The sequence below is a fragment of the Spinacia oleracea genome, chromosome 1 (genome assembly GCF_020520425.1).
Source record: "Spinacia oleracea cultivar Varoflay chromosome 1, BTI_SOV_V1, whole genome shotgun sequence".
NCBI lineage: Eukaryota > Viridiplantae > Streptophyta > Magnoliopsida > Caryophyllales > Amaranthaceae > Spinacia > Spinacia oleracea.
The window spans coordinates 105,004,288-105,027,040 of NC_079487.1; the positions used below are offsets into that span (position 1 = coordinate 105,004,288).

The following is a 22,753-nucleotide window of genomic DNA, read 5'->3' on the forward strand; positions in this document are numbered from 1 at the left end:
TTAAAAATCAAAGTATCATTGTTTCAAAACGAAGGAAGGAATACGGGGTAAGGACAGAAGGAGTAATCTTTAAGAACGGATCAAAATAGAAAATGAATGTAAATTTACAAACTTTTCTATAAGGCGGTCTTACACAAAAGACCACTTTATTATCATATAAGTTAAGCAATTGAACCAATTAGTTAAGAAATTGAACCAATTAGTTAAGCACCCAAAGTGGTCTTTTCGATAAGGCGGTCTTACACAAAAGTTGCCTAAATTAGTGTTATCGGTTCACCTCCTTCCCTGCCACCAACAGTATATAAGCGCCGAAGTTCCGAAAATCTAACGACATCCACGCAAATTCACACGCACAGCACTAGTTCTGAAGACTGAGTTCAGAGTGTTTCACCTTCAACCACTCAAACAAAATGCAAATCCTTCAAACAAGCTTCCCTCTTTCAACACCAAAACCATCTCCATTTCTCCATTCTCTCTCCTCCTCCAATTCCATCTCCCCACTTTCTCTCCTCCCAAACCTCTCCGCCCTCTCCCTCACTCACCGCCGCCCTCCATCGTCTACCCTCATCCGCATGGGCGGCGGTCCCAGAACCTTTCCAGGCGGCGTCTCAAAGTGGCAGTGGAAACGGATGCAAGCCAAGAAAGCCAAGCAACTCCTCAAAGCCCGCCTCTCCCGCGAACGCCAGATCTACGAGATGCGCAAGCGAGCTGAGCTCAAAGCCGCCGTCTCCGACCTAGAACGCCCATGGGAGGTCGTCCAAAAAGGTGCTCCGAGAACCGCTTCGTCGCTTTTCTCCGTTTCCGCTGACGAACAGTTGAAGGTATTGGCTGATCGGTTCCAGAAGCCCGGAGGGTTTGATATGTGGTCTGATAATGATGGACCTCAGATTTTTGATAGTCCTCAGGGTTTGCCTTCTGCTAGGTTTTTCCCAAAGGGGGTTGTTCATAGTATTAAACCTTATGGTGATGTTGATGAGGGATTGAGGAGAGAGGAAATTGGGAATCGAAAATCCAGTGATGCTAAAGGTGGAATTCGAAAGCTCCGTGGTGGTTCAAATCCGAAACGAAAATCGAGTGTTGAAAAGGGTGGAATTGAGAGTGTTGATAGAAAGCGAGGTGATGATTTGAATGGTGGTGATGGAAATGGTAGGAATTTGATGAATGTGAGGAAAGTTGAGGGTGATCATGAAAGAAGGAAGACGAATTCGAATTCGAATTCAAACGTTGAGAGGAGTGATAAAATGAAGGGGTATGGAAGACGGCAGCCGATTTCAGGAAGAACAAGACCTTCAAAAGGTGAAGTAGATGTGTATGATATGAGCTTGCAAGGTGATGGCAGATATGGTTTTAGTGGAAGTCAGAATGATGATGATTTGAGGTGATGATACTCTTTGTTAAAACTTGTATGTGTACATAATTATTGGTTTTTGATAAACTTATAGCAAAATATGCTCCAAGTGTTTAGGAAACTTGTATATTTGTAACATGCTTTTATCACATTGTGCCCTTTAGTTTTACTATAATGAATCTAGCAAAGTTATACAAACAACCTGTGATTGATTCTCGTCTAAACAGTTTAATAGCACGAAACAGGAATTAGCAGAGAGTGTCAAATTGAGAGCAGCACAACTACAAGTAGGAAGGCTGTGCAACTATAAAATGAATTGGAAAGGACACAGAAGCAATCAAAACCTCTTCAGAAATTCACCAATACCTACAAAATCAGTTAGTACTGTAATTATGTACAAATTTATGTAGCAGCAAAAAGGCTCAACACAAGCCATTCAGATAGGAAATATTGTAATGACTGACCTTATTTAACCTTCAAAAATATTCACAAACTGGGATATACTAAGGTAATTTCTAAATATCAAAAAGCTCCCAGCCTTCTTCCAAAAGCTCCTTTCGAGGTGTAATAGTCTCAGATCCAATATTTTCCTCCTCAACATTGCTTCTAGGTGTTTGGCTCTCAACAGAGGGTTCTGGGCTTATCCTTTTGGGTGTTTCGGGTAACTCCATGTGCCCAGTTGCAGGATCTGAAGCCACGCTCCTTACTGAAGAAGTTGACGATGCCATACGAAAGCTTGTATGCTGGATGGAAAACTTACTGAGAGATACACGTTTGTCAAAATTTTCCTTCAATGACTTTACATCCTGACAGATAACAGAGATTTCCCCCCTGCACAGAAGTTGATTAATTAAATCTACGTATTAGTAAATTATCTACAAGTACAAAAAAATTCAGAACAAATTGTGCTGACATATGATGTAGAATCCTGAGAAACAATATAAAGAGGGAATAAATTACACCAACAGCGAAGTTTAAAGAGGTCCTAACATGGAGTATATACTAGTTCTCTGAAGTATTTTGGCAATGTCAACATATAACCCATATTCTCACCTCATCAACTTTCAATCTATGTTCTTAAACCACAGGTACAGGCCCATAACTCGTATTTCAGTTCTCAAACATCCACAAGTGACGTAATCCAATGATGTATGGGCAAGGCTTGACAGTTGTTAGTCTCTAGTTGCCACTCAACTTTCCGGATGACATAGGTCCAAGTTCCAATCAAAGGACTGTACGTGAGGGCCTTCCCTTTACCCTCCCCTCCAGAGAGTAACCAAGCAAACCAATTCTAAGATGCAACAAGTAATTATCAAACTTGCCACGAACAGAACATGACAGTAAAAACTAATTGAGCAAGGTGATGACATCCACATGCAAAAACACACAAAATAACGGGGGTTGGTTCGATAACAAATTTTATCTATGGCGATCAAGGAATAGGGAAAGCAAAAGTGCTGCAAATTCCATACTCTGCAGAAAAAGAGGATAGTAAACTTACTGCAGTTCATCGACAACACGGCCTTTCTCCATAAGGAAGTCCCTTAGCTGAATAAAAAAAGGAAATGGAACATATGAGAAAGAGAGAACACAACCACGGCAAATATGACTGTTAATGTGAAACTAAATCTTACCAATTTACCATAAAGTCACACAGATTGAGTTATATGCTATACAATATTCTTAATTTATCGCGCTAAGGGCCAAACAAACTAAAGTGCAAAGGCAAAACTAAGCCAGCCCAATTGTTTGAATTATTAAATTGGCAGGTCTAGCATATAAATATTAAGGGGGCACAGGAAAATTAAAATGGCAGGAGATAAAGTTCTTGAAGGATTGTATCCACTCGATATTGTTTGAATGCTTCATCGATCAATTACCAATGCATCATTCCATGTAAAACATACATATCTGAACAAACATTTACCTTGGAATTCTCTTCTGCTTCTTGCTGCAATAGTTTTGACTCTTGGACCACCTGCTCCATAATGAGTTCTTGCTCAGCAAGGGCCCCTTTCGCAATCTCTTGCTTCTCTTGCATTTCTTTTTCAGCTGCTTTCCTCTCTTCTTCTGATGCAGCAAATCGTACTTCAAGAGTTTCCCGCATCTGTGTAAATATATGAAATAAATAAATAATTGTGTAACAGCGGTGAAAGCCAAAATTACAAGGTACTTTCAAGTATCAAGAACTTCCATTTACAATAATCAAAATTAAGAGCTAATTTGAGCATTATGGGCCTCAAATTAGGTTACTACCAAGAATTTTCAAATCATAATTATCGTTACTTTATGGTTTAAAAATATGTTTAATTTATGCATGAAACTGCACCACAGTTGAACCAACAAAAAATTATGGAAGTGAAAGATTCCATACTACACAGTACCTTATTGCCCCCTTAACTTCAAAAAACCCCTTCATTATTCATATTTCACTCAACACACTATTGTACTTCCAGTTTCCAAATATACCTCATCCCAGAAGAGACATAATTAGCCATATGGCCCATGTCTATGGTTTTGAATGAAATGTTTATCTCATAAACACAAAGAACTGCATTTAATGTTAACATAATCATAAAAGCTCCCTTATGTGAAATAAGCACCTCTTCCGGCCAAAACCCCAACCCAAAACATAAAGAATGCAAGGTTTTATCGACCAAAACCAAAAATTTAAAAAGAACCATCTCATTTAACAATGCCTCCCTTTCCCCCATTTTTTTATTATTTTTTTAACAATACTTCCCTATATGATGAACCAACAATCCAGGAAATTAAATTGTAAAAATCAAGGCAACTAGCCCAGAAAACAATCAAATCATTTACTATGTATTAACGACAAGAATGATAAAAATGAGAGATGTATTTGCATTAGCTTATAATATATCCATTAGCTAAATTTTCACACAGCTTCCTTGGATAGTTCCAAGCAAAAAACCAAACCTATTACATCACCAGACAATTTCCAAAGACGGGTGCATATGACTATACATCTATATGCATGTCTTAAGGCCGAGTATCCCACATTCCTACTCATACAAGAAATGAATCCCTTTCCTATCGCATACAGGGATGTCCACCAAGTGACTTAAGGTAGGTTTGAAAGACTTTAAGGTTCAAATGATGTACCAGCATTCAGTAATAAAGTCAAATCTGTGCAGCAAGATTTTACTATGAACAGGTTTGCTAACACCCTCTATAATACCCTTTAGAATATAACTTTTAAAAAATCAACAGTACAAACTAATATGAGAACTGAAGGGGCACTAATTTACTTTACTGTTTGCTTTGTAAAGATGAAAACTCATGGTCTGCAAATAGTAAACCACATATGAAGTATGGAACAAAAGGTAATAGTACATAGCAATGTGACATAAACTACTTTTAAACAGCAAAGTAACTGAAACATATCATCAAGCACTCACCAAAAGTTAGAAATAAGGAATAACAATTGAATGGAGAAAAACACATTGTGTATATTGGACGAGTAAAAAAAAAAAGCATACCTCATCTAAAATAGCAAGTGATTTATTTTTTTCATCTGTCAAACCAAAAAGACGAGTCTGAAGCTCCCTTACTTCAGTAGCTAAAATTGACTTCTCACCATATACTTCACCAGCATGCTAAATGTTCAATGAAAGGACCAAAGCAAAAAGTTCCACAATAATTAGTAGCAATAAACAAGATAACTAACTGAAGATTATGTCAGCCAACATAATTCTAAGATCTCGCAGACAAGCATACCATTTCATTTGCTTCCTTTGCATGCTTAAGCATCTTTTTTACTTCTTCCACCTTCTCTAGGATGTCCAAGCCTCCCCTGGCAGCAGCAGCTTTAGCTTGTTCTGCCTCGTTTTCCTGATGTTCTACATCCTCGATCAACCTGAGTATTGATTCTGTGGCTGAAAGCAGCACATCCTACATCGTGTTTTAGAACCATTTCAAAACTTGAGAACTTGTGACTTAACTACTAAAAGTACCATATCTGCTTTTATTTCTTTACTACAGGTAGTTGATATACTTCGTCAACCAAATACCTCATTTAAATATAAAGCACAGCAAATTTTAAAAGAATTATCATAAGCTGCAAATACCTTGTAGTTTTTTGCATCTTCAATAATGCCCTCGACCAGGTTTATTCTACATATCTGGCCAGACTGTGTTACTATGGTACTCAACGACATTTCACCCTCAGCACTATCATCAATAACAGGAAAATCCTGAAAATCCAAATCAGCATTGACATAGCTGCTCATTTCTTCGTTATGACCATCAAAAAAGGACATTTCTTTCTCAGCTTCTGGCTCTGTGGAGGCTCGATCTGATAAATCACAATCTAAAGATTGTTGCTCTGGATGATAGTCAAAAGCTGGAGCATCCTTAACGCAATCTTGATTCGCATCCAAACAATTATTTAAGCAGACATCAGCTTCGGGATTTTCAGTATTTGCAGTTGATGATGAGGCCTCATTAGTTTTATCTACATCATCAGTTCGTTTGTCCTGATAATCGCAAGAAGGAACAAAGGATTCACCCTCATAATCCCCAGATCCCTGAATGAAATCATCCTTGCTGCATTCATTAATCAAACTTCCAGATGCAACAACCAACTTTTCAGCCTGACTGGCTTCCACAATTGTTTCTTCACACCTTGTAATTGGCATCAAATCTTCATTTCTGGTGTTTCCATTCTGTAATTCATCAGTGTCATTTGCATCATAGAAGGATGAAGCTAAAGAATCACCATCAACGTTATGGGCATCATTCACTAGAGGAGAATCATTAGCATCTTCCCCGGGGACTGATTCCAGAATTAAAGAGCTTGGCATTTCTGCCGTTTTCCCATTGCTTCTAACTGCATGGAGCATTCTATTAGAATCAAACCTTTATGCGAAAAAACTTTAAACTAAAATAACCAAACAATTAATGAGATAAAAATCCAACATCTACTGCATAAATGGTTTGAATTAAGGTTGCTAGTTTAGTGAATAGAAACAAACATTTACAAACGTAGAATCCTGTCCATGGTTGTTAGTTCAGACTCTTACCAACAGGAAACTTCTTCTCACTGGTAAAAGGGAGAACCTCGGTAAGAATTGCTTCTACAGCTCCATCAGGATCTTTAGCATGTTCTATAGCTACAGCTTTCAATAAACGAGCATCCACCTTCAGAAACCAAAATAAAATCTTTATGAACACCTCAGCTCAAGAAGAAGAAGCATCAAGATCCAAGTAGCAAGTATTTCACAACAGCCAAGACATTTGTTTCGATTTGCATAGATTAAGTATGCTCTTAGCAGTTGGGTATAGTTTTCCGTAATATGGTACACAATTAAGAAACCCCTTCCCAGCATCCAACAAGAAAAACGTTCTCCGACAAACTTAAGCAACAATCCAAACAGCTAAAATAACGTGTTCTCTATTGCATCATACCCCTCATCACAATAACTAACAAGGAAGGAAAGCCACAGAATATCAGAAGAGACGGGAAGAAATGTAGTGTGCATAAATAAACAACATAAAGAAAATGAAGAAAAGTAGCTCACAAGTGTTTTAGCACTATATTCATAGGCATCTGACCCATTTCATTATAAATAGACTTGGATGTTTAGCATATCCTCTTTCCTGACTAGATGACAATTTGACAGCAGGACTACTACTCACTTGAAACAAACTTGTTTGTAGCCGTGCTATGCACGGTTATATGTTTTAATTATATTTGTAGGCATGTAATTAAAGCATAGGCATCTGACTCATTTCATTATAAATAGACTTGGATGTTTAGCACATCCTCTTTCCTGATTAGATGACAATTTGACAGCAGGACTACTACTCACTTGAAACAAACTTGTTTGTAGTCGTGCTATGCACGGTTATATGTTTTAATCAAATCTACATAATGGCATATGTTGATATAGAAGTTGAAGAGACAATAAACTAATCCATTTATTCTACCATTGATGAAATAGGATGTTATGAATGTAAATAACATTAATGAAAAATATATGGAGAGTCGTGCAATATTTTTATTTTTAGAAAGTAAAAGTATGATTTAAAGGGCAATCCATAAAAAAAAGGAAACAATATAGAATATCAAGAAGTGGACACGTGGCAAGTATTCTGTATTAATATATTAGTATAGATATTGTCAAAAAGATGACAATGCAAAGTCCAGGAATGAAAACGAATTATGAAACAGTGTTTCAAAAAGCATGAGACGGTGAGACGCATTAAGAAAAAAAAGAACTGTTCTTTCAGCCGCTTCATATAGATAGGAGGCAAAGGGACACGTGAAGGCAATATGAGGTCTTTATAATTCCATAGTTAAAAAAATCTACTCATCTATATGAAGGCTCAAAGGACCGAGGATTCTCTATAGGATTAGATTTTCCGATTAGACTGGGAGGCTCTGACACGTGAGCTACCATAAAATCAAGGATTGTAGTCGTTTTTAACATTTTATTTTATTTCCTAATAAAGTCTATGTTCTGAGGCATTTGAGCATCAAATCAGAACTATTTCCTCTTCGCATTTATTCTTCTTCCCTCCCACATGACAAAGACACAAAGCACAACACAATTTTGAAGAGCCGCCATGGAAGACATACCATTGGTGACGGAGGATCTTCGCCAAATAATTGAATAGAAAGTGATGGGCGGGAGAGAATTATCAGATCAAACTGCTGATAACATCCCTCTCTCTACATTTCTTCCAATTTTATTAGATTTGTATTTTGTATCATAACCTTAACCTTGACATTCCCTATTGTTGTTTATACCCTTCTTTGAGTTTCATCACTTCCCAAAAGGATTAATCAAACCCCCTTTTCATCCCTCATTACCTTAGGGTTTTTTTCATCCCACAAGTTATCGCGAAAGCTCGCTATTTTACTCGATTTCCTTTCTAGAGGCCTTGCTACCGGTCTACCACCCAATCAACATCCTCCCTCTCTAAAGGCTACTATGATACAGTCTGAATCTGTATATGATCAGCTATAAACCCTTTTACGAATTTACATAACTCTTTAAGCAAGAATTCAACACAAAAACAACCAAGTTGCATGTCAATTGAGGCGATCATAAGCAAGTTAAATACTCTATTACATTAATACCTGAGGAAAAAGCTCCACCAAAGCCTGGTACACAGAATTGAAACCCATTATCCAAAACTTCTATACCTGCAAAACAAATCAAATCAAAACAAAAATTAAAGGAAATCACACAAGAATGACCAGAATTACCCTAATCATACGGACGAGATCAATTGTAACAACCTTATAATTTAGGTTAAATACTTTGTTTGCTATTGTAAGACCAATTTCCATTAATTAACAAACAAAATTCAAAACCCTTCGAAAAATTGGAAGTACCAAATTTCCAACTTTTGATCAAATCCGATAAAATAAAAAATCAAACAGGCGAATTGAGAAGTATACTTGAATTTAATTCGAGCTAAATTACCGGAAAAGGCGGAAATTAAGAGAATTCCAAAGATTAAGAGAAATCCAAAGATAAAACTAGCAGAATTACGAAGGAGAGAGGGGAAACGAGGAGACTAGAAGAGAGAGATTATAGTGTAGGCACATACCTCGAAATTGCTACGAGGGGCAGAGGACAAGAACAAGGGATTATAGATAGACACTTTCACACAAAGGGATGAGAAAAAGAAAATAACCCGATTACCGTAGGATAAGAATTATTGTCAACGAATGTTTTAAGTAGGGACTCCTCGGGAATTTATAATGTCGACCGGTCGGTTTATTATCGGTGTATGATTTAAAACACTAAACTTATAATTGCACTCTTTATTATTAACCAACTAGATTTAAAGCCCGTGCGATGCACGGGTTAAATTCATTTTTTTATGAGATTTTTTTTTTCACCTTTAAATGATAGTTAGAATATTAATTTTTTTTTTTTAATTTTTTATAATCAATTAGTATGACAGTTTTAACGGGTCTTTTATCTCTTATTATCTTTTATCAAGTCTTTAATTATCTCTTTTTATTTTTCTTGAAACACGTACTTTTATTTTTCAATCGTTTCTGCTTGAATTAATGGCTCGAATCAACGAAATATTTCTGAAACATAAACGTACGGAGTAATCAAATCATAATAACTATGGGTGAAAGGAAAAACAAATATAATATAGCACTTATTTATAAAAGAGGAGCATAGTTTTATAATACTCTCGTATATTTATAACCAGAAAAAATATAGGTTTAATGCAAGTAGAATTTTATTATGATATGAATTAATCCAAATATCATAGGTTTAAAGAAAATAAAACTCTATTATAAACCGAAAAAGATTTCTTTATCTAAAATTCTATAACGTGGTATTCATTGCTAATACTCTTCAAACTACGATAGTGATCATTACTTTAAAATAGCTAGTCTTGTGAATTACTTTGTTTTTCTTTACTTTCTTTTTTCCTATTTTTGGTACGGAGTAAGGTTTTTTGGACTTTATTTCAATTTCAAGTAGTACATTAAGTTTAGTTTAATTCAACCAAATAAAATGTGGGCTTGCAACCCCGATTGTGTTAACGTTTATCGTTGTATATTCTATGTTAGGTTTAATTTTGACATCTAAATTGCAGTTCGTTGTGCCGTATAAGAAGCATAAATTATGCCCGAGATAACACTTAATTTATTTTATTAATCACTATTTAGCTCTAAATTAAACTGTGTTGATGAGGTATGATTTGGAATACAAAGATATATATATATATATATATATATATATATATATATATATATATATATATATATATATATATATATATATATATATATATGTTGTGGGCAAAATTACCGTGCCTTCGTGTACCAATGAGGACGTGACACATGGCACGTATTGCGCCCCCTAAGCAGAAATCATACGAAGTCTACTCCGAGGCATGAGTATTAATCTAGGTATCTACAATGTATGTATTTAAGTGTGTATAAATGTATGTATAACACCTATACCTGGAAAGGGGCTTAATTAGTATGTATCCCAAGTGAATGACTAAGCACAATAGGCCCAAACAGCCCACTATTGCCAAAAGAGACCAGAGAATTGTAAGGAGAAAGGACACGTGTCCTCCTCCCATTCCCCAGCCAATCATGTAAGGGGAATATTAGGTCATTCCCCCAAAAACCTAGTACTATAAATATTCCCACTTCCCTAGAAAAAGGGGTCACAATCAATACATTCTAGAGCAATTGCTGCTCTGCCTTCTCTCTACTTTCTCTCTCTATAAAAATACAATCTTGTTTAATCTGTAAAAGTTACCAAGAAACCTCCCAGGTATCTCACCGGAAAAACCCCACAACATTTGGCGCCGTCTGTGGGGAGGTACGGTAACATGGAAGATCAACGACAGGACAACGATGCTGGGCGGCCTACACGCGTAGAGCGGCCACCCCTCGAAAGAGAAATGCCGACTGAACATCATACGCCGGCCACAAGAATCACTGAAGATGCCGCACGTACATTTGCGGCCGGGCACACCCCTCGTCACACTGCCGAGGTAGAGGTGCTCAGCGAGGAGGACGACCAGGCCAATCGCACCCCTCCTGGAGGACACCTGGATCCTCGGGTGGATACGGTAATAGAGGAGAACCCTGATATGCCTGTCTCTGTGGGTGCTCTTCGGGCTATTTTGGCTGAGTTCCAAGCTGATGTAGGGAAGACAGTTAATGCTGAGGTACAGAAGAGTATGCTGATTTACACCACTGCTGTGGCTGCAAATCATGAGAGGCCGGCAAGCAATAGGCCAACACTTTCTTTACGCCCCCCAAATGTCTGGACCAGGCTGACAGGCGAGGACCTAAGGAGACAGCCGCCAACAAGTCAGCCAAATCAGACCATGTCTTACCTACCACGCCGAATGCCACGGCGGCTGGTCGGAGAAACGTCCCGAGGACGTGAGCAGCCACGCGCAGAGCAGTTGCCCGACTCTGAGTCGGAACTTTCTGACACCGGGTCAACCCCCGTCATGCCGGATAGACCTCTCCCTCATCCAACTTATACGCATCTGAGCCAGGCACGTCCAGGGGCCACCCGTCCAACCCGTCAAACTCGCGGACGCGAGTCCTCCCTGCGGCTACCTTACTCCAGGCGTCAAGACCCTGTATCTCACATTCAGGAGGGGGTGTCCAACATGGCCCTAGGGCACACCACCCCTTTTGCAGACTCTATCATGAGAGCCCCGAGGGAACCCAAAGTCAAGCCGCCCAACATTGATGCTTACGATGGTACCACAGATCCGGACATGCACCTCTTGGTTTACCGGCATCACATGTATGTCCAAGGAACAACTGACTCAACTTGGTGTAAGTATTTCCCGGGCACACTCAAAGGAGTAGCCTCTAAGTGGTTCGAGAGACTTCCAGCCGGAACTATTCGCTCTTTTTCGGAGCTCGAGCTATTGTTCTCTACTCGGTTCATGGCTCACAAGGAAGAGAAGAAGACGAGCATGCATCTGAGTAGGATTCAGCAAGGGAAGGACGAGTCCCTGAGGAGTTATGTGAAGAGATTCAATCTAGAGGCAGGGCAAATTCCGGATTTGCCAGATGGTGTTGCATTCGATAACTTCATTCGAGGGCTTAAAAAGGGCTCTTTCAAGTTTGATCTGGTAAAGAAAAGCGTCCGAACAATGGCAGAAGTGCTGGATGAGGCGGAGGCCTTCATTCATGCAACAGAGATTTGCAGCGTCCCGAAAGACCCCAGAGGAAGTGATAACGCCGAGCTAGCGGCAAAAAAGGAGAAATTTGAAAAGAAGAACCGGCCTAACGGGACGTGGGCTATTGCAAAAGAATCAGACAGGGCCCCCGGAGCGGCAGGTCAGAAACGGCCCAGAACTTATGATCGGGAGCGTTTCGAGTATAACACAGACATGTACACAATCCTGATGGACGTCGGGTCCAAATATGACATTGATCGTCCATTTCCCATGAAGTCACCACCAGAAAGTAGGGACCCCAAACTGTACTGTCACTTTCACAGTGACATTGGGCATGACACCAATGAATGTAAGAGCTTGAAAAGGGCATTGGATGGCCTAGCCACCAAGGGGTTCTTAAAAAGTTATATCAGCAGGAACACGGGAGGTTCTGGCAAACCCTTCTACAAGAAAAACAAATCCCCTCCCTCGGAGAAAGATGGGAATCGTACCGACCCAGAGTGCGTGGCAGTCATCTCAGGAGGATTGGCCGCCGGCGGGCCGACCATGAGGGGCCAGAAGGATTATGCCAAGCGATTGGGGCAAGTGATGCTGTCCGGCAAGGCCACAGTTGACCCGTTTCCGAAAGTTGAAATCGGCGAGGCCGACCGTGGGAAAATCTCCACCCCGCATGACGATCCTTTGGTAATTGAGTTAAAAGTTGCTAACCTGAGGGTTAGGCGTATTTTGGTTGATACAGGAAGTTCGTCGGACATAATTAGTCTAGAGTGCTTGAATCGGCTGCAACATGATCCCTCAAAGATTGAGAAAATCCACTATCCCATTATAGGCTTCGGAGGTAGTGTCATCCACCCAGTCGGCATAATTACCCTTCCTCTGAGGATGGGAAATAAAAAGGAATCTCGGCAAATGGATGTCCGTTTTCTCATAGTGAAAGATCTGACGGCATATAACATCATCTTGGGGCGTCCCACGTTGAACAGGGCAAAGGCTGTCATTGTGACTCATCTGATGCTTCTTAAGATCATTTGTGACGATGGGAGCGTCAGCACTATACATGGTGACCAGCAACAAGCTAGAGATTGCTACCTAACCACCTTGAGTCCAGAAGCATGGGGGACGGGTGAAGAGAAAGGGACGTCGAGCAACAAACGAAAATGTGGCGACACGCAACCCAAGGTCGTCAAAGAAACATTAACTATCTCAGCAGGGCACATGGAAGAGAGACGCCCAGAGCCTGTTGGGGCCCATTTCAATGTGGTTTTAAACACAGACAAACCTGACAGAGTAGTGCCCATCGGGATTTCTCCTGACGACCCGCTGGCGGCAGAATTGGTCCACCTTTTGAGAGAATTTGAAGATATCTTTGCTTTCACGGTGGACGAAATGCCGGGTATTGACCCTGCTGTGGCCGTCCATAAGCTGAATGTGGACCCAAACGTTAAACCGGTTCGTCAGAAGAAAAGGAACCATGGGGAAGATAGAAATCAGGCGGCAGCCGCGGAAATACAGAAGTTGATGGAGGCTGGGTTCGTCAGGCCTAGTCAGTACCCCGACTGGGTTGCTAATGTGGTCCTCGTCAAAAAACCTAATGGTACCTGGAGAATGTGTGTTGATTACACCAACCTCAATAGGGCATGTCCAAAGGACAGTTTCCCATTGCCCAAGATTGACCGGCTCGTCGACTCTACAGCGGGGCATGCCATGATGAGCTTTATGGATGCCTACTCAGGGTTTCACCAGATTCCGTTGTGGCCTGACGACCAGGAGAAAACGTCATTTGTTACTGAACAAGGCCTTTACTGCTACAAGGTGATGCCGTTTGGGTTAAAAAATGCACCGGCCACTTTTCAGCGTCTTATTAACACTGTGTTCATTAAGCAGCTCGGCAGGAATATTGAAGCTTACATTGACGATATGATCGTAAAAAGTAAGCTGAGGGCGGCGCATATAACTGATCTCAGAGAGACATTTGAGACTATTCGAGCTTACAACATGAGGTTGAATCCTAAGAAGTGTGTGTTCGGGGTGACGGCAGGCAAATTCTTAGGTTTCTTGATTGATGAAAGAGGAATTGAAGCCAACCCAGACAAAATCCAGGCAGTAATTGATATGAGCTCACCAAAGACAGTGAAGGAGGTCCAGCGGCTCACAGGTTGCTTGGCCGCCCTGGGCAGATTCCTTTCCAGGGCTGGAGACAAGTGCCACTACTTTTTTAGATCTGTCAGAAAGAAGGCCAAGTTTGAATGGTCGGACGAGGCCGAGGCGGCATTGGTCAGATTAAAGGAGCACTTACACACCTTGCCTCGTCTTGTTAGTCCCTTGCTAGGAGAGACTTTGTACATGTATCTCGCCGTGTCCGAGCACTCGTTGAGTGCCGTTCTACTGACAGAGAGGGAGGGAATACAGATGCCGGTATACTTTGTCAGTCATGTTCTTCAAAATGCTGAAGTTAGATATCCTACAGTGGAAAAGTTTGGCTTAGCTCTGTTCATGGCCAGCAAAAAGCTCCGTCCTTATTTCTTAGCTCACAAAATAGTGATCTACACCGATCAGCCGCTCAAACTGCCCTTCACAAAGCTGGAGGCGTCAGGACGAATGCTGAATTGGGCAATAAAGCTGAACGCCTTTGATATCACCTATGAGCCGAGGAAAGCTGTCAAGGGGCAGGCATGTGCCGACTTCATTGTTGAAATGACGAGGCCAGACTTTGCCAAGAATACAAGCACAGTGTGGACAGTGTATGTAGACGGCTCATCCACACAGAATGGATGTGGAGCAGGGATAATCTGTCACTCCCCAGAAGGAGATACTTTTGAATATGCTATGCGATTTAACTTCCAGGCGTCAAATAATGAAGCCGAATATGAAGCCCTGCTTTGTGGCATTAAAATGTGTAAGGCGGCAGGTGCCGAGGAGATTGTAGCACTATCTGACTCCCAACTGATTGTGAGCCAAGTTAATGGGACCTACGAAGCTAGGGATCCGACTATGGTCAAATACATGCAGGCCGTCCATCAGGAAGTAGAGCCACTGAAAAGTTTTGAAGTAAGGCAAGTCCCTCGCTCGGAAAATAACCAAGCTGATGCCCTGTCAAAGTTGGCAAGTTCCGCGTCTTGTGATACCCCTCGGCACGTGTTCTGGGAGGTAAAAGAGCACAAAAGTGTTGAGCAAATGGAAGTGGAAACTCTTGACAGAGCGTCCACATGGATGGATGACATAGTAAACTTCAAAATGAATGGAGTCTTGCCCGAAGACTCAAGGGAAGCGGCAAAACTTCAAAAGAAATGTTCTTGGTTTGAAATGTGGAACGGCACCCTCTACAAAAAGGCCTACTCCCGTCCTTTGTTAAGATGTGTAACACCTGAGAAGGGGCAGGAAATTTTAGAAGACCTTCATCAGGGGTTGTGCAGCTCGCATATTGGTGGAAGGGCTTTGGCTGAAAAGGCACTTCGAACCGGCTATTACTGGCCGACCCTTAAGGAGGACGCAATCTCACTGGTCAAGAAGTGTGACAAATGTCAGCGCTTTTCTCACCTAATACATCAACCGGCACGAGTTCTGACGCCCATTATAAGCCCAATTCCATTTGCTAAATGGGGGATGGATCTCCTAGGCCCATTCACGACCGCACCAGGAGGAAGGCGTTATGTCATCGTTGCCGTAGATTACTTCACCAAATGGGTGGAGGCAGAAGCGCTCAAAAACATAAAAACTGCTGATGTGAGAGAATTCATTTGGAAGAACATCATGACTCGCTTTGGGATTCCACAGGCTATAGTCTTCGATAATGGGCCCCAGTTTGAGACGCCTAAGCTGAAAGAGTGGCTGGCAGATCACGGTATACACACCTGTTTTGCATCAGTCGGACGACCCCAAGCCAATGGTCAGGTTGAGGCGTTCAACAAAATTATCTCTGAAGGAATTAAAAAGAAGCTTGACGAAGCCAAAGGTCTATGGGCTGATGAGCTGCCAAATGTCTTATGGTCCATCCGCACCACGGCTAAGAATTCAACCGGTGAAACACCCTTCTTGCTAGCCTATGGCGCCGAGGCTGTCCTACCCATAGAAATGTGTGAGCCAACGTTGAGAGTCATGCTGTATGACGAAAATGCTAACTGGGAGACAATGAAAGCAGCCTTGGACTTTCTGCCCGAGGTTAGAGGAAATGCAGCGCTCAGGCAACAGCTGTACAAGATAAGGATGGCAAGAGAATACAACAAGAGAGTCTCTAATAGAGTGCTCAAAGTGGGAGATTTTGTCCTCAGAAAAATGGAGTCCACAGGACGAGCAAATGAACAAGGTAAGCTGACGCCCACTTGGGAGGGACCTTACGAGATCTATGATGAAGTTAGAGATGGAACCTACCGCATTCAAGACATGCAAGGCCGCCCTATTTCACGCACTTGGAATGCCGACAACCTCAAGAAATATTTCTTCTAAGATATGTGCTTAGCCTTGTCTTACTTACCACGATCCATTGCCCAAGGGGCGGCCTCTAATGGTCATAGTAGGGTAGTAATTACTTTTGTAACCGGCTAAATTCGCCTTGCAAAGTTATAAATAATACTACTCTATTTGTTTCGTAATATTTATTGTTCGCACAATGAATATAAACATATACACTCCAATGCATAACCAAAGCCTAATTGTATGACGGCCTGAGAAGTGGCCCAGATTAGCAAAAACTCAGCAAGACTAATTGTTTGAAGCCTAAGTAGTGGCCCAGATTAGCACCAAGTTGTAGGCTGATCACCTATCCAACTACCCTCCTAATATAAGCAAGCCGCTGGCCGACCAGTACAGCATAATACGTGCCAGCGGCATGAACAACTTTGAAACATAGGTTGTTCGCTCAAAAGCCCAGCGGCATGAACAACTTTGAAACATAGGTTGTTCGCTCAAAAGCCCAGCGGCATGAACAACTTTGAAACATAGGTTGTTCGCTCAAAAGCCCAGCGGCATGAACAAACTTTGAAACATAGGGTGTTTGCTAAAAAGCGCGGCGGCACGAATGTTTGGCCGGCCAGTCCATTTGACGAGCATGTCTAGCGGCAATCATACCTATTGATTGACTTGCGTCAATCAATATCGTTATAGACACGCTCGCCAAAGAAAGTGACGACCAAAGTAGGGCCTAGCGCATGCTCAGTTGCCAGCGGCACCAAACACTTGGAAACAAAGGTTGTCCGCTCAAAAGTTCAGCGGCACGATTAACTTCGAAACAAAGCCTAATTGTATAACTTCGAAACTTTGAAACATAGGGTGTTTGCTAAAAAGCGCGGCGGCACGCATGTTTGGTCGGCCAGTCCATTTGACGAGCATGTCTAGCGGCAATCATACCTATTGATTGACTTGCGTCAATCAATATCGTTATAGACACGCTCGCCAAAGAAAGTGACGACCAAAGTAGGGCCTAGCGCATGCTCAGTTGCCAGCGGCACCAAACACTTGGAAACAAAGGTTGTCCGCTCAAAAGTTCAGCGGCACGATTAACTTCGAAACAAAGGTTGCTTGCTAAAAAGCGCGGCGGCACGAATGTTTGGCCGGCCAGTCCATTTGACGAGCATGTCTAGCGGCAATCATACCTATTGATTGACTTGCGTCAATCAATATCGTTATAGACACGCTCGCCAAAGAAAGTGACGACCAAAGTAGGGCCTAGCGCATGCTCAGTTTCCAGCGGCACCAACCACTTGGAAACAAAGGTTGTCCGCTCAAAAGTTCAGCGGCACGATTAACTTCGAAACAAAGGTTGTTTGCTCAAAGTTAGGTGGCACGAACGTTTGGCTGTACAGTCCATTTGACGAGCATGTCTAGCGGCAATCATACCTGTTGATTGACTTGCGCCAATCAATATCGTTATAGACACGCTCGCCAAAGAAAGTGACGACCAAAGTAGGGCCTAGCGCCTACTCAGTTGCCTGCGGCATTAACGTGCTTAGTGTACACTCGGATGCACCTTGGCAACCATACCTATTGATTAAGCCTATTAAGCCTATTGATCAAGGAATAATCAAATTATGAAGAGCAAGTAAATGCGAGATAGGAGAAACATCAAAAAACCTATTTACTTATAAAACAACGCCCGTAGAAAGGCGTGTGAAAGTAGCTCAGAATTCCTGACCAGGAAAAAGAAAGAGAATTGTTGTGTGCTCAGCAGGCACAATGATACAGACGCCATCAGCGCCAAAACTTTACAACATAATTGTTTTTGCCCTTAGGCACTGGAACGCTTGAATAAAATTTTTTAAAAAAAATAGGAAAGGAAGCAAATCAGGGGGCGGCCGCATCGTCCTCGTCATCAGATGATACAAACTCAGGGGGCGGCTGACCAAGACGTTCAGCAGCCAACACAGCGGCACTGTGCTCCATTCGCCGCTGGAACCACCCAAGATCATACTCTGACATGTGGCTCTCCCAGGCGTGCTTAACAGCGTCCTTGGTCGCTTGTTCCCCCTGATCATAGGATTCCAGAAGACGCTCACGCAAGGTGCAAACTTGCGATCTGGCCGTCTCTAGCTCCCCACGAAGATGCTCGGCTTCCTCAGCCGCCTCTTTGACCTGAGGGTACTCCCGCAACTGGTCCTGAAGCGCCCGTATTTCCGCCGCCGCTGTCTTGGCTTCCTCGACCATTGCCACCATGTCCTTGTCCTGCGCCAAGATCTTCTTAAGCAGCTCGGCCTTGTCAGATCTCAACGCAGCCACCTCCTTCGCTTGAAGGTCTATGGTCGTCTGCATCTGCAGGCGGACCTCTTCAATGGACTTGAACGCATAGTCACCATGGTGGGTGGACTCAGCCACCTGAGCTTTGAGCTCCTCAGCAGTGCGGGTCTTCCAGCTCTTGCAGAATTCCATGCGGCAGAACAACTGCAGAAGAAGCTACATATTAGTAAATGACTCTAAAAGGGAAGACAAGTACAAGCAAGTTGGAAATAGACTTACGTCGAGAAGAGTGGCCTGGATCGCACCAAACTGGGCGTCAGTCTTGCGGCCAGGAAGAGAAGCAACATACTCAGCGGGGACGGCCTTAAAAACCTTGCGGCATATAGCCACCCTATCCTTTGACGAATAGTGTGGAGTAGCAGGTACGTTCTCATCCTCGGCAGCAGCTGCATCCTTCCCTTTGTCTTTGGCTATAGGAAAAACAATGGCCTTAGGATGACGCGGAGAGTAAGAAGAACTGCCAGAGGAGGCTCGATACGTCTGAACGACGTTCGAATAATACTTACCGCCCGAAGACCTAGCTCGGCGGGCCACCTCCGCCGGTATCTGAGAGCGGACGTCGGCCGGGATTCCCGAAAGAGGGTCCTCCACCAAGTCCACCACCAGAGACGGCTTGTCCACGCCCATCTCTTCGTCATCAGGGCATCCCCCCTCAGCAACCTTCGACTCGTCTTTCTTCACGAGACGGCGAGGTAGGGGTTTTGGCTTCTTGAAGGTACTCGGAGTCTCCGAGCCAGCCGGCACAGCTCTCTTCTTCAGCTGGGACAGAGTCGTCCCCTTCTTCTTCCCTGACGCCCTAGCCGCGTCCTTAGCTTGCTAAAAAAGAAAGGACAGTCAAATATTAGGCCTCGTCATCTATCGCAAGTCACTCACCATGTAGTGGCTCGTCATTTAAAAGGACGCCCGTCTTAAAAATGACGAGGCGTACCTCATCGATCACAAGTCACTCACAAGATAGTGGCTCGTCATTTAAAAGGACGCCCGTCTTATAAATGACGAGACGTACCTCATCAATCACAAGTCACTCACAAGATAGTGGCTCGTCATTAAAAAGGACGCCCGTCTTAAGAATGACGAGGCGTACCTTATCAATCACAAGACACTCACAAGATAGTGGCTCGTCATTAAAAAGGACGCCCGTTTTAAAAATGACGAGGCGTACCTTATCAATCACAAGTCACTCACAAGATAGTGGCTCGTCATTAAAAAGGACGCCCGTTTTAAAAATGACGAGGCGTACCTTATCAATCACAAGACACTCACAAGATAGTGGCTCGTCATTAAAAAGGACGCCCGTTTTAAAAATGACGAGGCGTACCTTATCAATCACAAGTCACTCACAAGATAGTGGCTCGTCATTAAAAAGGACGCCCGTTTTAAAAATGACGAGGCGTACCTTATCAATCACAAGTCACTCACAAGATAGTGGCTCGTCATTAAAAAGGACGCCCGTCTTAAAAATGACGAGGCGTACCTTATCAATCACAAGTCACTCACAAGATAGTGGCTCGTCATTAAAAAGGACGCCCGTCTTAAAAATGACGAGGCGTACCTTATCAATCACAAGTCACTCAATAAATAGTGGCTCGCCATTAAAAAGGACGCCCGTCTTAAAAATGACGAGGCGTACCTTATCAAGTGCAAGTCAATCGCAGAAAAGTGGCTCGTCATTAAAAAGGACGCCCGTCCCAAAAATGACGAGGCGTACCCTATCAATCACGAGTCACTTGAAAAAACACTAACTAAGGGGCCCGTCAATAAAAAGTGACGAGGCCTACCTTAGCAAACACGGGTCAGATATCAGGATATCGGCTCGTCACTAAAAAGACGTCCACTGTAGACGCTGGACGGGAGAAGTTTAACTTGCAAAAAAAAACGACAACCTAAGAGAATACTCACCTTCTCCTCCAACTCGGCCTTGGCCTTCTGCATCTTGGCCTCATAGATGTCCGCCATCCAATCGGTCATATCGCCCTTCCCAATATCCGCCGCCGATAGCTTGCTCATTCCTTCCTCTGTGAACAAAAGAAATCCAAAGTTAGAAAAAATGAATAGACCAACGCGGAACGGCACATAAATTGGCATACAACCTCGAGTCATGGAATATCCTAAGCCTACGGCCGCTAGAAAGGCCTCGTTCCGAAACTGGCTAATGTGCGGCAACCACTCGGCCGGCACATGGAAACTCTTATCCACTGTTAAGTGGTAAGTGTTGGCCCTGAACAGGACCATTATCTGATCCCACTCTTCGGCAGTAAGGGGGGGAAGGGGCTCGTCACGATCCATGAAGTTGGCGTCACAGTTCCAACGGCTCATTCTCTCATACATCTCCTGGTCGTCAGTGTAAAACACGACCCACCTCTTCCTCCACATATGCCACTTGCTGAGCTTGCCGACCACTGTCTGGTAGGTACCACGGCTGCTCAGATTAAACCACCCTTTGGCGGCACTGGGGGAACGAGAGAGGGAGACCAGATGCAGAAAGGCGTTGAAGGACGGCTCCACGTCGTTCAGTGCACATTTGGCAATGTAGCCAAAGATATCCGCCCATGAGTTGGGGGTCAGCTGGGCCACCCCAATATTGAAACCATCTAACACCTCCACAACGAAGGGGTGTGGAGGGAATCTCATGCCGAGTTTGATTGACGCGGCATACACAGGGAATTCTCCCTCGGCAAGCAGGCTGACGGTCGAGTCCAGACCGGCCGGCACGCGCATTTGGTACCCTTCCCCCACGCAGAGGTCATCCCTCATCTTGGCTCCATGCCTGTCTAGCCACCGCATCCAGCCCACGTCTGGGTGAATCTCTGACGGAAGCAATTGGGCCTCCTCCCGTCCTCTGGGCCTAATAAGCTGGGGAGCAGCTTCTTGTTCCTCGGCGGCCGATGACAATGGAGCGACGCTTGGCTCCCCCACTGCCTGGCTCGCTCTACCCTCCGACGAGCTTGCCGCCTGCTCCCCCGCCTCGACGTACTCGTCGATCTCTTGAAAGAGTTCGGCAAATTCTTCGTCGACTGCCGAGGCGGTGGAAGAATATCTCTCCCTAGGAGGTGTCGATGCTTCTTCCCGCAAGCGCAGGCGCGTCGGATCTGCCGTTTGCTTGGTTCTAGCCATGCCTTCTGCATAGTGAACGAAGCACGGCTTAGGGGTGACCAACAATGAAGAAAAAGACGCGATTGGACGTCCGCCCCGACAAAAGATGAACGGCGGAAAAATCTTAAATAAAACCTTTAAACCCTTACCTAGTACTAAGAGGTCGGCCGCTAACAAAGAGAAAAATGTCAAGAGGATAACAAAAATGGCGAAAACTAACCTTGAAAGATCTGCGAAGTACTTGGTGAAGAACAGGATGAGTATCGCGAAGAACGGGATGAACTTCACGAAGAACAGGATGAGTGTGACGAGGAAAAGGATGAGTCTCGTGGTGGCCGGAAATCGCCTGATGGTGGTAGGAACACGCCGGAAATCGCCTATGAAAGCTCTGTGAAAATGAAATGTAAAAAATGAAATTTACCCCCCTCACCTCTATATATAGGGAGTGGCAAAATGGAGAAAGGTGACACGTGTCACCATCTCAACACCTGACCCAAAGATGAAGATGCAAAACAAGAGTCAAGAAGCGATACCCGGAATGTGTTTCCAGAAATGCCCTTCTTGAGGGGCAAATGTTGTGGGCAAAATTACCGTGCCTTCGTGTACCAATGAGGACGTGACACATGGCACGTATTGCGCTCCCTAAGCAGAAATCATACGAAGTCTACTCCGAGGCATGAGTATTAATCTAGGTATCTACAATGTATGTATTTAAGTGTGTATAAATGTATGTATAACACCTATACCTGGAAAGGGGCTTAATTAGTATGTATCCCAAGTGAATGACTAAGCACAATAGGCCCAAACAGCCCACTATTGCCAAAAGAGACCAGAGAATTGTAAGGAGAAAGGACACGTGTCCTCCTCCCATTCCCCAGCCAATCATGTAAGGGGAATATTAGGTCATTCCCCCAAAAA

General features: G+C 43.2%; 3 protein-coding genes across 5 annotated transcripts; 1 reads left to right on the plus strand and 2 right to left on the minus strand.

The window, feature by feature from the left end:
• Nucleotides 1-336: 336 nt before the first annotated feature.
• LOC110805100 (probable DEAD-box ATP-dependent RNA helicase 48) lies at nucleotides 337-1,549 on the plus strand. The gene has a single exon (XM_022010713.2). The coding sequence runs from the start codon at nucleotides 411-413 to the stop codon at nucleotides 1,380-1,382; it is 972 nt and encodes a 323-aa protein (XP_021866405.1). The 5' UTR covers nucleotides 337-410; the 3' UTR covers nucleotides 1,383-1,549.
• Nucleotides 1,550-1,645: 96 nt separating this feature from the next.
• On the minus strand, nucleotides 1,646-9,068 carry LOC110805098 (uncharacterized). 3 transcript variants are annotated; one of them, XR_008929698.1, is made up of 10 exons: nucleotides 8,933-9,068; nucleotides 8,457-8,522; nucleotides 6,394-6,511; nucleotides 5,440-6,200; nucleotides 5,090-5,263; nucleotides 4,852-4,968; nucleotides 3,276-3,455; nucleotides 2,850-2,896; nucleotides 2,402-2,639; nucleotides 2,043-2,179 (listed from the first exon to the last, which is right to left on the minus strand). XR_008929698.1 is itself a non-coding variant. In XM_022010710.2 (9 exons), the coding sequence occupies exons 2-9, from the start codon at nucleotides 8,502-8,504 to the stop codon at nucleotides 1,864-1,866; spliced, it is 1,761 nt and encodes a 586-aa protein (XP_021866402.2). In that variant the 5' UTR covers nucleotides 8,505-8,522; nucleotides 8,933-9,057; the 3' UTR covers nucleotides 1,646-1,863. The 3 variants fall into 3 exon arrangements, 2 of the variants coding, with proteins under 2 accessions (XP_021866402.2, XP_021866403.2); XM_022010710.2 differs by lacking the exon at nucleotides 2,402-2,639 and having other exon boundaries at nucleotides 1,646-2,179; nucleotides 8,933-9,057; XM_022010711.2 differs by lacking the exons at nucleotides 2,402-2,639; nucleotides 8,933-9,068 and adding an exon at nucleotides 8,806-8,930 and having other exon boundaries at nucleotides 1,646-2,179.
• An 8,603-nt stretch (nucleotides 9,069-17,671) lies between these two features.
• LOC130466091 (uncharacterized) lies at nucleotides 17,672-19,555 on the minus strand. The gene is made up of 2 exons (XM_056834816.1): nucleotides 18,962-19,555; nucleotides 17,672-18,886 (listed from the first exon to the last, which is right to left on the minus strand). The coding sequence occupies exons 1-2, from the start codon at nucleotides 19,367-19,369 to the stop codon at nucleotides 18,293-18,295; spliced, it is 1,002 nt and encodes a 333-aa protein (XP_056690794.1). The 5' UTR covers nucleotides 19,370-19,555; the 3' UTR covers nucleotides 17,672-18,292.
• Nucleotides 19,556-22,753: the final 3,198 nt, after the last annotated feature.